The sequence below is a fragment of the Phalaenopsis equestris genome, unplaced genomic scaffold (assembly GCF_001263595.1).
Source record: "Phalaenopsis equestris unplaced genomic scaffold, ASM126359v1 Scaffold000036, whole genome shotgun sequence".
NCBI classification, from domain to species: domain Eukaryota; kingdom Viridiplantae; phylum Streptophyta; class Magnoliopsida; order Asparagales; family Orchidaceae; genus Phalaenopsis; species Phalaenopsis equestris.
The window spans coordinates 263,532-276,137 of NW_018164478.1; the positions used below are offsets into that span (position 1 = coordinate 263,532).

At 36.3% G+C, this 12,606-nt stretch overlaps 1 protein-coding gene across 2 annotated transcripts; it reads right to left on the reverse strand.

The window, feature by feature from the left end:
• Nucleotides 1–7,690: 7,690 nt before the first annotated feature.
• LOC110018916 (SUPPRESSOR OF GAMMA RESPONSE 1-like) lies at nucleotides 7,691–10,260 on the reverse strand. Of its 2 annotated transcripts, XM_020716393.1 has the most exons (5): nucleotides 9,873–10,260; nucleotides 9,526–9,712; nucleotides 8,949–9,442; nucleotides 7,973–8,428; nucleotides 7,691–7,891 (listed from the first exon to the last, which is right to left on the reverse strand). In XM_020716393.1, exons 1-5 carry the CDS (start codon nucleotides 10,020–10,022, stop codon nucleotides 7,838–7,840), a joined length of 1,341 nt encoding a protein of 446 aa, XP_020572052.1. In that variant the 5' UTR covers nucleotides 10,023–10,260; the 3' UTR covers nucleotides 7,691–7,837. The 2 variants fall into 2 exon arrangements, with proteins under 2 accessions (XP_020572052.1, XP_020572053.1); XM_020716394.1 differs by lacking the exon at nucleotides 9,873–10,260 and having other exon boundaries at nucleotides 9,513–9,668.
• Nucleotides 10,261–12,606: the final 2,346 nt, after the last annotated feature.

Genomic DNA, 12,606 nt, shown 5'->3' on the forward strand with positions numbered 1-12,606 from the left:
GAGGGTGTATGTTCGCAAAAACACAACAGTGTGCAAATATGGATGAGCTAATGCAAACAATGTGAAAAAGCATGCAACATATGCAACATACCAAATAAAAAAAATGGACGATCGGTTGATCACACCGGTGGCAGCTGATCAATTAGTTAGACCAAAGAAGTTCTCTTCATTCTACAACATCTACTATTACCACTACTTCTACTCCAGCTCCATCTCCTGCTCATCATCCTATGTAAATGAGACAACAAATTGGTCATCTCAAACCTTTCAGCATCTTCACTCTTCATTATTTTGTCACATAATATGAACCTTCTTGCTATACTGAAGATATTAAATAAGAACATTGGAAGAAAACTATGTCAAATGAGTTTCAACCTTTACAAACTCAGGGTGCTTGGACACTTGTACGTCCCATACCTGATATGAATGTTGTAGGCTGCAAATGGATTTTCTAAGACCAAATTAAATTCAGATGGTTCACCGAGGGTTTAATCAATAATAAATTTTGGATTATAACGAAGCCTTTAGCCTAATTGCCAAGTTTCCAACTATTCGAGTTTTTCTTACTGTTGTTGTCACAAATAAATGGAATATACTTCAACTTGATGTGTCTAATGTCTTTCTGCATGGTTGGCTAGATGAACCAGTATATATGAAACAATGACAATTTTCATTCAACTCATGTATGCAAGCTTCAGAAGGCACTATATGGTTTTAAGCAAGCTCCACGTCAATGGTTTGTCACTTTGACTACTTACTTACAGTCACTTGGTTTCCAAACTTCCAAAGCTGGTGTATGCTTTTTTATTTTCTGGAACTCTACAGTTGTCATTTACATTCTTGTGTGTGCCGATAATATTCTTATCTCTGGTAATAATGAAAATGTTGTTAACGACAATCTTGCTCAACTTGCAGCTCGCTTTAATATGAAAATATTGGTTCTATACATCATTTCCTGGATATATATATGTGCAGCACACACCTTATGGGTTGCATTTAAATCATTCTCAATATGCTCAAAATCTCCTCAATTGAGTTGGTAAGCTTGATTATAAGTCCATTGTTACTTCACTTCCTACAAAATTAACTTCTGAAGATGCACAATTTCCCCTCTATATGTAACCTACTCTTTATGGAAACTTGATGAGGCCTTTGCAATATCTTACATTAACCAGGCCGGACATTGCATATGTTGTAAATAAATTGTGCCAGTAACTGCATCACCTGCATATAAATTATTTTCAACTTCTTAAGCAATTATTGTGATACATTAAAAGTACTCTCTCGTTTGGATTATCGAATCATGCCTTTTCCCTTTTCTTCAATCATTTTCTGGTTTGGATTGGGCAGGAGATCTTTCAGACTATAAATCTACAACTGGGTACTATTCTTTACTTGGCAAAACTCTTATTTCCTGGGGTGTTAAGAAGCAATCCATTATAGCTAGTTCCTCTGTAGAAGCTAAATATCAAGCACTTGCTACTACTACAACTGATATTATGTGGTTACATACTCTTCTTCGTGAATTTGGTATTGACGTATATGAACCTACTTCATTATTTTATGACAATATATCTGCCTTGGCTCTTGAAAAATAATCTAGTTTTTCATTCTCAGACTAAGCATATTGATGTTGATTGTCATTTCATTCGATACTGCATCAAGTCAAAAGATATTATCGTTCATCATATAAACTCACAACATCAAATAGTGGATATTTTTACCAAATTACTTTCTATCTCACGGTTCTAATATCTTTGCAACAAGCTTGCGGTCCATGCTTGGCTTATCAATTTGCGGGGAGGTGATAAGTCTATATTTATTGACTATTGCTGGCATACAACGAGGGCATAAAAATTTTATACTTGGTCTCCACTTTCCCATTTGGTTGAAAGGTTGTTGCTCACTCATTGCATGATATGACAATATCCTCCCATGTCTCTTTAACGGCTTTTGCAGGCAGTCCCATTCAGTTATGTACTACAAGTATATATAACTGCTCTATACATATTGGACTGTATATTGTATATGCTAAGGTTTTTACTCTCTAAAAATATAAAAATATAATTTGTATCCACTGTTCTATCTTCTTTCTTCCGCTGTTCTATCTAATGCCACGGGTTATCTGCAAACAACCAATAATGTATATCCGGGTTTGTAGAAATGAGATTAATGTTCTCATACAGACACAAGTACTTGTTGGACTTTCTGTCTAAGTAATTTATTCCTTGGCATTTTCTTCTTGCGAATATTAGTTTATTGCAGGTATATGACAACAAATCTGTCAACATTACAAACATCAGATATGAGTACAAGTTACAAATATATGTACTTGAGGAGTAGATATATAGGAGGCAAACGTGCCATTATTAAACTGGTACCACATAGAGTAGCACCTTCAAAGTGTGTAGCGCAATAATTTAGAAGAGCACACTAGATTGATTAGGGGCTCATAGAACTAGGTTTTATGTGTGCTAACGTTAAGAGGAATGAAGTGTTTATTGGATATAGTACTATGTTATAGTGAGATTTGGGATGACAAACAAGTATATGCGGCCGCATGAGATGAAGATGGAATTGATACAGAGAAGGCGATTGCATGATTAATGAAGTGGTATCAACTACAGACAAACATTTATTTACCAAAAGCTATTATAAAGACACCTGCCATGTATTACCTAAGGTCACTTGTAAAACGAGCTATGTCATGCTAGCAAATTTTTTAGTTTATAGCTAGTAACTTCGAATTTAATTATTAAATTATTTTTTACTTATAGTTGTCGTTGCAACATGACTTCATTTTGTAGTCAGAATAAAAAATTTCAGTTTTACTTTAGTGATGATGATAATAACCTACCATAAACGTATGTCAACAAGTAGGACATGTTGTGTAGTCGTATGCCCCAGGTTGTGCACTTCTAACAAATGTCATACAATGAGGGCCCCCATAAGAGAAAGATTTCTTATCTAGACTGGACGTAGCTCTTTGTGCGAAGTCCCAATAATATGGCGTCATGTGTGCTATATTGGGCCCACATAAAAAAATATTAAAGTGAAACTGCGGACTCCGCAATAACCCCGAAATAACCTTTGCGGCGTTATTTCATGGTAGAATATATGATTTTTACTTTAATAATCCACACATAAAAAAATATTAAAGTGAAACTGCGGACTCCACAATAACCACGAAATAACCTTTGCGGCGTTATTTCAGGGTAGAATATATGATTTTTACTTTAATAATCCGGAAATAACTCAGAAATAATTATAAAATAACATTCGCGGTGTTATTTCCGGGTTATTGAAGTGGAACTGTGAAGTTTATTTTGGGATTATTTATGGGCTATTGAAATGGGATATATGAGTTTTTCTTCCATAACTCCGAAATAACCTCCGCGGTTCCACTTCAATAAACCTAAAATAACATATGCGATATAGCACACGTGGCGACATATTATTAGAGTCCGTACGTTCCAGACATAAAATTTTTGCCACCCAGATGATATATAAAGCTGCTAAAAATCAATTATCTAAGTTGAAAACAATTAAACCCAACATAATAGATTGATAACTACCAATTAATATATAACTAAAGATAAGAAAGTAAGCCTCAGGACAAAGTCCTACATTATTGCGTTAGAAAACTCTTGACATATAAGGAAATAAAAAAAAAAAAATTGACCTTCAAGAAAACTCTTGACATATAAGGAAATAAAAAAAAAATTGACCTTCTCTTATAAGATTGAAAGCAATTATTAAAAAAAAAAAAAAACTTATACAACAAGAGTTTGGTGAAAATCGTTAACAAAGAGCTCAGAAGGTTTGAAAAATATATATTTTCATTTATTCCTCATGCAAATTAACAAATAAACATTTTACAAATATTTACAAATAACTTTTTAAGTTGAGATGTCCAATCTATTTTGTGGATTGACTTTTAGGTCTGAACAAAAATTGACCTATCCCAAAAATGCTCTACCCAAACCCATTAAAAATTTGAAATAAGTTTAAAAGTCTAACACGAACCCGATCTGTTTTAAATAGGGTTGACACAAACTGACACTTAGGGCTCGTTTGGAGCAGCTTATTTGACATGTTTGGGTAAATTGCATTTTGACACAGCCTTATGTGTTTTCAAAACGCAGAAAACAACGCTTTCACATCGCACCTATCTAAGTGCGATGGGAACTTATTAGTTATTGACAATGATATTGCTTTTCAAAAAAATAAAAACTTGTAATAGTCACTGCATCTAGCTTATCAGTAAATTATTCAATAAGCTACAACTGCCCAAAACGGACCCTTAATTTATTGTCAAATTTAGGTCAATTAGGGACGAGTTTTTGTCAACAAGTATAATTTTGATTAATTTCAGATTGATGGGTAAACCGAACAAAATAAAAAAATGTGTGGCGAGTCTTCTCGTTGAATATCGCGATCAATGTAAATTTTTGGTGCGGCCTCAATTTCCTTCATCCCTTCGCAAGCCGGACTCCCACCACGTCCCGCTTATGAATTTTGCAATTAGGAAAAGAATTTCTGTGGTGCCCTTCACAGATCTTGCTTGCCCTAGCCCTTGGAGTATCGAAAAAAATATTACATCAGTACTACGCACATAGAGTAACGTGCGTAACCAATGAAATCACGCCACGACACCCATCGCGACAGAGAAAAAAAAAAACAACGCAGTAACACGAGGAATTCCCCCCCGTGTTATTCATGTGTTATTGTGTGTTATTCATGTATTATTGCGTCCTGAGAATATTCTTAGTGTTATAATAATATAATAACGCATGAATAACACACAATAACACATGAATAATATGGGGGAGAATATTCATCCGTGTTACTGCGTAGTTTTTTTCTCTGTCGGGAATATTCCACATATTATTTAGGTGTTATTGTGTGTTATTTATGTGTTATTATGTCAAAATATTTTTAGTATTAAAATAACACAATAACACATGAATAATACATGAATAATATTTAGCTGGGGCGTTTTTTTTTTTTCTTCGTCCCGCGTAACGTGATTTCATTTACGTGCGTCGTAGTACTACTGATGTAATAATTTTTCGGAGAATCGCATCTGCCAATTATCCTAAACCACTGATTCTCAGGATCGCCGATCGCACGTTTGATCTCTGTCAAGACATAGGCATGTGCTAGTCACTATGGTTCTTCCATCTTAGTCGACATCCAAGCACGTACTACTGCTGCTGTTTGCCGTCAATTTTGTCGACAAATGCATCTTCGAATCCGATATGAGCTCCCAATTGGAGGCAGAATCTCTGCAAATTGTCCCAAACTTCACCTTCTCACCCTCGCCTGCTGCTTTGAGGCACACTGTTGTGCCCTTTAATAGAAGTGTGTCCCGGGCTTCGGACTCGTCGCATTGCCCCAGGTGAAGCGGCTCAGACACAGATTTCTTCGCCATACACAGCCCAGTTACCGGGTGGAAGAGAGCTTTGTAGGGCTTTATGGCGGAAAGTCCAGGACCTGCATAAAACCAGGTGTTGAATTGGTACCGAACAAAGGTTTAGGGCTCTATTGCGTGGTAAAAGTTATTAAGTACTTGTTTATAACAGATGCAGTATTTTTTATTTAGCATTTTCTAACTAATGAAACAATGTAATGTTATTTCAAATGATCTACCAGGATTGTGTTTTTTTTTTTTTCCTGGGGAGATTTGTTATTGACTCTTTATAGTAGTTTGATCTTTTTGTGAAAAATGAAAAGAGTTTTGAAATTCTGTAAAGAAAAACAATAAATTTTCCTTGTCTATAAACAAGAATAGCAACTATCTTGAATCCAGAAATACATATCTTGGGTTTTAGTATATATTAGTATTAGTTGTCATTGTTTACGAAATAAGATAATTATAATCCTTGTTCACATAATTCCAAATTACCAAAATGATTTTCCTTCTTTTCATAGAAGCTGACCAGGCATATTTTATCAAAATAAAACCATTAATATTTCAAATAAAACCATTGTTGAAATTTTCAATTCGACTAAGTTTTATGAAATCGTTTCCTTGCTTCTAATTTCTGAAGAGATCCTCATCTTATTTGACGTTATTGGGTTTTGATTTTTCTTCTTAGTCATCGTTTTTGACCAAGTCCATCAATGAAATTTGTATAATTATCACTTGATCAATCAATTCATAGCAAAATTATACCCTGAAGCAGCATGTGATCCGATTGGGTTTGCAGATTGCTTGTTATGAGATATCCTTGATCTTTTGTGGGGATGTTCTTAAGAGATTAAAGTCCCTTTTTGTTGAAACATATAATTGTATGACTTCTAATTCATGTATGATTAGTTTGGATTTGAAAAATTGGTCTCTTAGTAGGTTTTCTGTCGCATTATTTTGGTTGAAGCTAACAGTCTTTTGGATGTGACTATCCACATGACATTTTCTTTTGGATTTAGGGAATGTTTATGAATTATTCAGCCCCTAGAATTTTGGATTAGAGTAGTGGTTGGGTTGTCTATATTGTGAATTGATGCATAAGAATTCATCTTCATATTGACGACAGTCCGACATATTGCACTGCCAATTGTGATCGTGGTACGGTGATTTCTCATAGTGACAATGCAGCTGATGACATACGTAGTCAGAGCTTTAAATTGAATATTGCGTCCGACATATTGCACTGCCAATTGTGATCGTGGTATGGTGATTTCTCATAGTGACAGTGCAGCTGATGACATACATAGTCAGAGCTTTAAATTGAATATTGCAATATTTCGCATTGTAGTTGTGATTGTATTTATCTTTATTTTATTTTTGATACTCAAGAGCGTGTGAGCACTTTATGTTATTTTTTAGAACTGATCTATAATGATTTGCGGCTTCTGTTTTATCTACTTCTGTGCTCATATAATTTTGTTGCGAACAACTTAATCAAACAAGGGCAAAATGATCATTTATCCAACAACACTTGCCAGTAAGCTATTCTGAATAAGCTGTCCCAAACAACAAGCCAGTTTATTATGATAATCAACATATTATCAAATCATCAAAATAATCTGCTTATCAGCAAATTATAAAGAATCAACAGCTGCCCCAAACAGACCTTAAATCGGTTGGGATTCTTGATCTGAACCCAACAAAAAAATTAACTTAGTCAACTTAAGGAATTTTTTGAGACAAGTTCAAGTGACATCCCTATTTCTCTTTACATTTTTTCCTGGCAGGTTGAGCTCTCAAACAAGACACATTAAGATTCTTCACTTTATGTCAAACCATTATCCTACACATTCAAACATCTAACCATTATACTACACATTCAAACATCTTATGTCACTTTATCGATGAGACTAAATACATATTCCCTTCACTTCTCGATTGAAATTAAACATAAACATTTTTTTGAAGTCAGATTCAATGACCTTAATTTAAAAAGAAAAAGAGTCAATCCAACTTAAATCAAAACAGTTTATTTGATTAAATTTTATAGTATGGTACTAATCTGATTTCTAAATTATTCAAGCCCTAGCAAAAAAAAAAACATTCATGGTGCCACTATAACCCCAACATGTCACAATTATAAAGTTAACATAACAGAAGACCGTTGAATAGTTGAAATCGCTCCACGCCTGAAAAACACAACTAGGCAATACGAGCACCAATCTTAAAACCTTGAAAATAACTAATATAAAGCATAAACATAATTTAAGAGTCCTCAGTCTTTTACAAGTAAGAATAACCTGCAATTTACAGCAAAAAGATGCATGATTGGCAATATGAAATTCTACTCTTATGCCAACACTTGATCTGCTAAATAATCATCATTGGTAGACCGGGCTTCAAAAATCCCAAGTCTTTATCACTCTACAGCCGGTCCAACCAGCTCGTGATGCTATCTTGTGAACCAAATTGCAAATCCTGCAATACAGACACATAATTTATGAAAATTATACAAGTCATGAGCTTGATTATGATGGAGAAAGTAAAAAATGATCTTACAGAAAGCTGAAAGTCAGGCGGTGTGTCAACTTCTATGTTTTCGAGACTAGGGAAGCCACGAGCTGAATCTGCATCTATTTCAAGCTGATCTATACAGCCGGGAATCGTGTTTGAGTAGTTAAGCTGAGAAAATATTACGTCAGATAAATTAGAACTGTGGTCGACGACGTGGATCTCACCACATTGCTGAACGCACGGCATGATGCTATCCATGTCATCATCTGCACGTCCGGACGACGGATACAATATTTTCTCAAGTTGTCGGGATGATTTTTCCAAGGGAGGAAAGTTTTTTAGCACTTTACTGCATAGCAATGACTCATTTATCAGCTGAGGATTTGGTTCCTCTATGGCTTGTGACTCACCCGCCCACAAATTTGATTCCAGTTTTTCATTCTTAAGATTAACAATGGGAAATGTTGATGGAGGTAGTTCAACTTTCGGAGCCTTTTCTTCCTAAAAAGGCGCACAGGCTTAGATTTGCCATTAATAGATGCTATAAAAGTCTTTTTAATATTGTTTTAATTTTTTTGTCTTGACTTTTTTCCACTGAAAGTTTTGCTTTTATTTTCAAAAAAAGAGACATGTTTGATAACTTATATGAAACCATTAATGTAATCATCTATCATGGAGCTATAAACCCAAAAAAAGTAAGAAAAAGCTGATTAATTTTGAAACTATGGAACAAGTTCAGACATAGGTTCTTCGATTAGTTTTCATTTTCTGCAAATATTAAGCAAAATAAAAATGATTCTAAACGTGTTATCTTAGTTGCCTTAGGTAAGAAATACTTTTAAATTTCAAAGAAATGAGATTCACATTACATGATTAATTCAGTCATTGAAATCATCTCAATGTACATTTCAATTCTTAAAGCTGAGTATTTATTTAGTCCAAGTGAAGGCAAGCGGCTAAAAAACCGATCTTTAAACCTCCAAAATAAAAGAAATATAGTTTATAAGTATTTAAAGCATACCTGAATCTCCCAGAGAAGCGAAACATGCTCATCAGTTTCATATGAAGGATTCATTTTAGAGCGAGTTGGCTGCGGATTCATAGTTGTAGGCATTCTTGGACTGTACCTTACTGTTAAAAAATTCGATTTTTCTCGAACAGTTTCAGTCTCATTACAATCCATTTGCTTTGTTCGCTGGTAGAAAATCTTTGAAACAACCAAATCGCCATCTTTTTCCTCTTCTTCCATCCCAAGATGATACTGATGCAACACCCAATTAGCCTTGTCTGGCTTGCTACCCTTCCCAGAACTTCTGTACAGAACCATGATCTTTTTCCAGCCTTTCAGAACACCATTATGTAACACCGGTTTGGTTTTACCAGTCTTATGCCACCTTACCCGTTCTTCAGTCTCGCAAAATCCGCTTTGGATCCTTCGGCGCTTCCGATTTCCAGTTGAATATGCGTTTAATGATCTGTGAAAGAAATGCACACTGCTCCCATCTTTTCTTACACCTAAGAAACAGAAAAAGATCAGTTGATCGTGCTGTTAAAAAATATGCATGTGGGTAAAAGATGAACTTACCAGCGATTCTTACCAGGGAGATTCTCAGGATGTGTGTAGCAAATTCCTTCTTCCCCGTCAAGAGTTGGGATGAATTCATCGATAAAGATGTGAGCTTTGGCAATCCCAACCCCTGCTTTTCCTGCTAGATGCTCCAGAAGCTCCGCATCAGTGGGATCGAACTTTACACCAGCAGGTAGTCCAGGCAATTCCAAACAAACCTGCAGAAGAAGAAACAATCTTTAGTTATCTCAGGTAGTCCAGGCAATTCCAAACAAACCTGCAGAAGGAACAATCTTTAGTTATCTTCCCAAGTCCTGAGAAATATCTAAATATATAAACGAATTCAGTAAAAACAGTGCTGGTAAAGTGAGAACTTACATCACTGTTGTCAACAGTATGCTGACAATTCGGACATTCACGACTCGCTTCAGCTCCGAAGTCCCTTGGCTGATAATTCGAATAAAAAACGGCATTTTTCACCTTTTTCGCAATCGCACGACAGTTTATCAACCACGTTGTATTAGCCATAACGCAATCGAAACTTAGCAACGAAGACTCACATAAGCACTATCAAAATCTTATTGATCACAAATGAAGCCTTTGAAACTCGTTCCAATCAAGCGAATATCTTCTCCTTCTTCAAGAGACTAAAAGCGCAGAGAAAAACAAAGCCATTCCCATAAAGCTTGGAGCTTTCCCAAGCATCAGCTGATTGAAAAGCTGTCTAAGAAGAAAGCAAGAATTTTTCACACAGTCTGCAGAGAGCGTCTCGTGTAAGCTAACTGAGCTCAACTTTTGCACATATTTTAATGCCGATTTTCAGCTCCATCAAACAAGATCGCAAGCTAATAACTCCCAAATGCAGCAGAGAGAAGAATCCAAGGGCAATCACTGAAGCAGATTAGAGCTTGAAGCCAACCTCGCCATTCTTTCAAGAGCTCGATCGATGGTATACGGCGAACTGAGCTTGATTCTGCGAAGATAGCAAACCGTGAAGAGCAACGACCATCGTGTTGACTTCCAATGTCGTTCATTTATACTACGCCAGAGGAAAACTATAAAATACCACGCACCGAAGATGGCGGGAATGAGATACAGCCTTGGACCGGTTCGGTCTGCCGGACCGCCTTCGGTTCATGTCCGATCCGAACAAATTTGAGTCTGAGATCGGTTCGACGGAATGGGGTTGCTTCGGTTTGGTCCGGTTCGGATTAATTTTCTTCTCGGAAATGGGGAGCGGCCTTGAGCCGTTTGATCGGCTTTACTTCTCCTCCAAGAAAAGCTTCGAGGGGCTTTATCGTCTTTTGCTCAGACTGCTACTGATTGGCTGCTTGCAAGAGAATACGGCAGGCCATGAGTAACGGTAGAATTGTGAACAAGAATGATCTTAGCAGGAAAGAAAGATGGCGATTGGGTGATGTTAGATATGATTTAAGTATGTTTTAGGGCTTTAAACGGAGGCATCAGCTATGCCTTTTTTTGTCTTATCGTAATTTACTTCTTAATATGAATGGAGAGGCCATTAAATTATATATAAACAAGACAATAATTAAGACGATGTTATGGGCTGTCAGCAATTATTTGGAGTCATTGGCTAGCCATCAAACTGACTATGGAGTTTGAGTGCAGTAAGATTCACGATGTTGTAGTAATAAATTATCGTTTTAGTATTGGATGAAGATTGTACACACACAGATAAGTGCGGAGTAAGTAGGATGAGAGAGATTGACTACTTTTTTTTTTTTTTTACGTGGAAAACCTTGAATAGAGAAAAAACTATGGGATCTAGCTCAATTTAAATAATCATCTATGTAATTATCAGTACATAGACACACTCTTCTCATAAATTATGAAATATGGAATTACAAAGTTGATGTACAACAGTAGTTCACTAATAATAGCTGCAACGAGTCGCAGAGACTGCATTTAGTTGCTATGAAGATAGCAACCTGTTATGAATGTTTCAGATGGTGTATGTGGAGTTAGCTTATCATAGATATTATAGTTGAAAATTGTTACAGTAGTTGATCATGTAGGTTGTAGATGGTTGCTTCAGGAGCAACAATTGATCAAAGATGTCGTAGTAGGGAGTTGCCGAAGTTGTGAGCCACGTGGGTCCTAATTAGTCACATAAATTGTAGTATGGGCTATGATAAAGTTCATAGACCACAAAAACTGGAGTTAGAAGCTGCATGAGATGTGGACCTGATAGGTCGCAATTTGTCATATAGGCTATAATTGTGAGTTGTGATTATGTTCGTAGGCCAAAGAGGTCGGAGTTGGGAGCTGCATAAAATGTCGACCATGTATGTCGTCGTTGGTCGCATAGAACATGGTGATGAGTTGTAGTAGCGTCAGTTGGCTGCCAAATTTATAACAAGAGGCTACAGTTGCAGGGAAGCACATAAGCCATCAACTACAGTGGGGGCTCTGATTAGAGAACTTATAGAGTTCTGAGAAGGCCGTTGTATTCTTAGTACAACAATTATAAGCAGTTATTGTGGGAAGTTGCACCGTATTCGGAGTGTGTTGTTACACGTCTTCGATCTGCGTCGTTACGCAGTATTCAGGGTGTGTCATTGTATTGTCTTTCAAATGCATTATTACACCTCTTTTGGGGTGTGTCGTTACATCATATTTGGGGTGCATTGTTACATCATTTTGAGGCTCGTCGTTATATTGTCTTTGGGGTACATTTTTACACCGTCTTCTGGGTGTATCGTTAAACATACTTTAGGGTGCATTGTTACACAACAGGATTCATCTACGTCAGTGAGTAGGGGACGACTGTCGATGATCGGTGATTGTGGGAGCTGGAAGCATTCATCATGTCTTTTGTCTTGGACGACACTAGAGGTTAGCTAATTCTTCTTCGGGTCCAGCTCTAGCATTAAGTACTTCTCCTTCATCCCCTCTTCGTGAAAGGGTCAGAGCTTTATTTATAGAGTCTGAGAGTGTCTCCCCTGCAAATAAGGAAGCATTTTGAAGCACTCTTTGGAACAACCCAGAAAGATTCCAGCTGCCAGATGATATTTTATGGACATTTAGTTGCCTTAACGATGTCGTAATTGAATGATCTTGGGTTTGTTTGATTCATTTCATCATAATACTC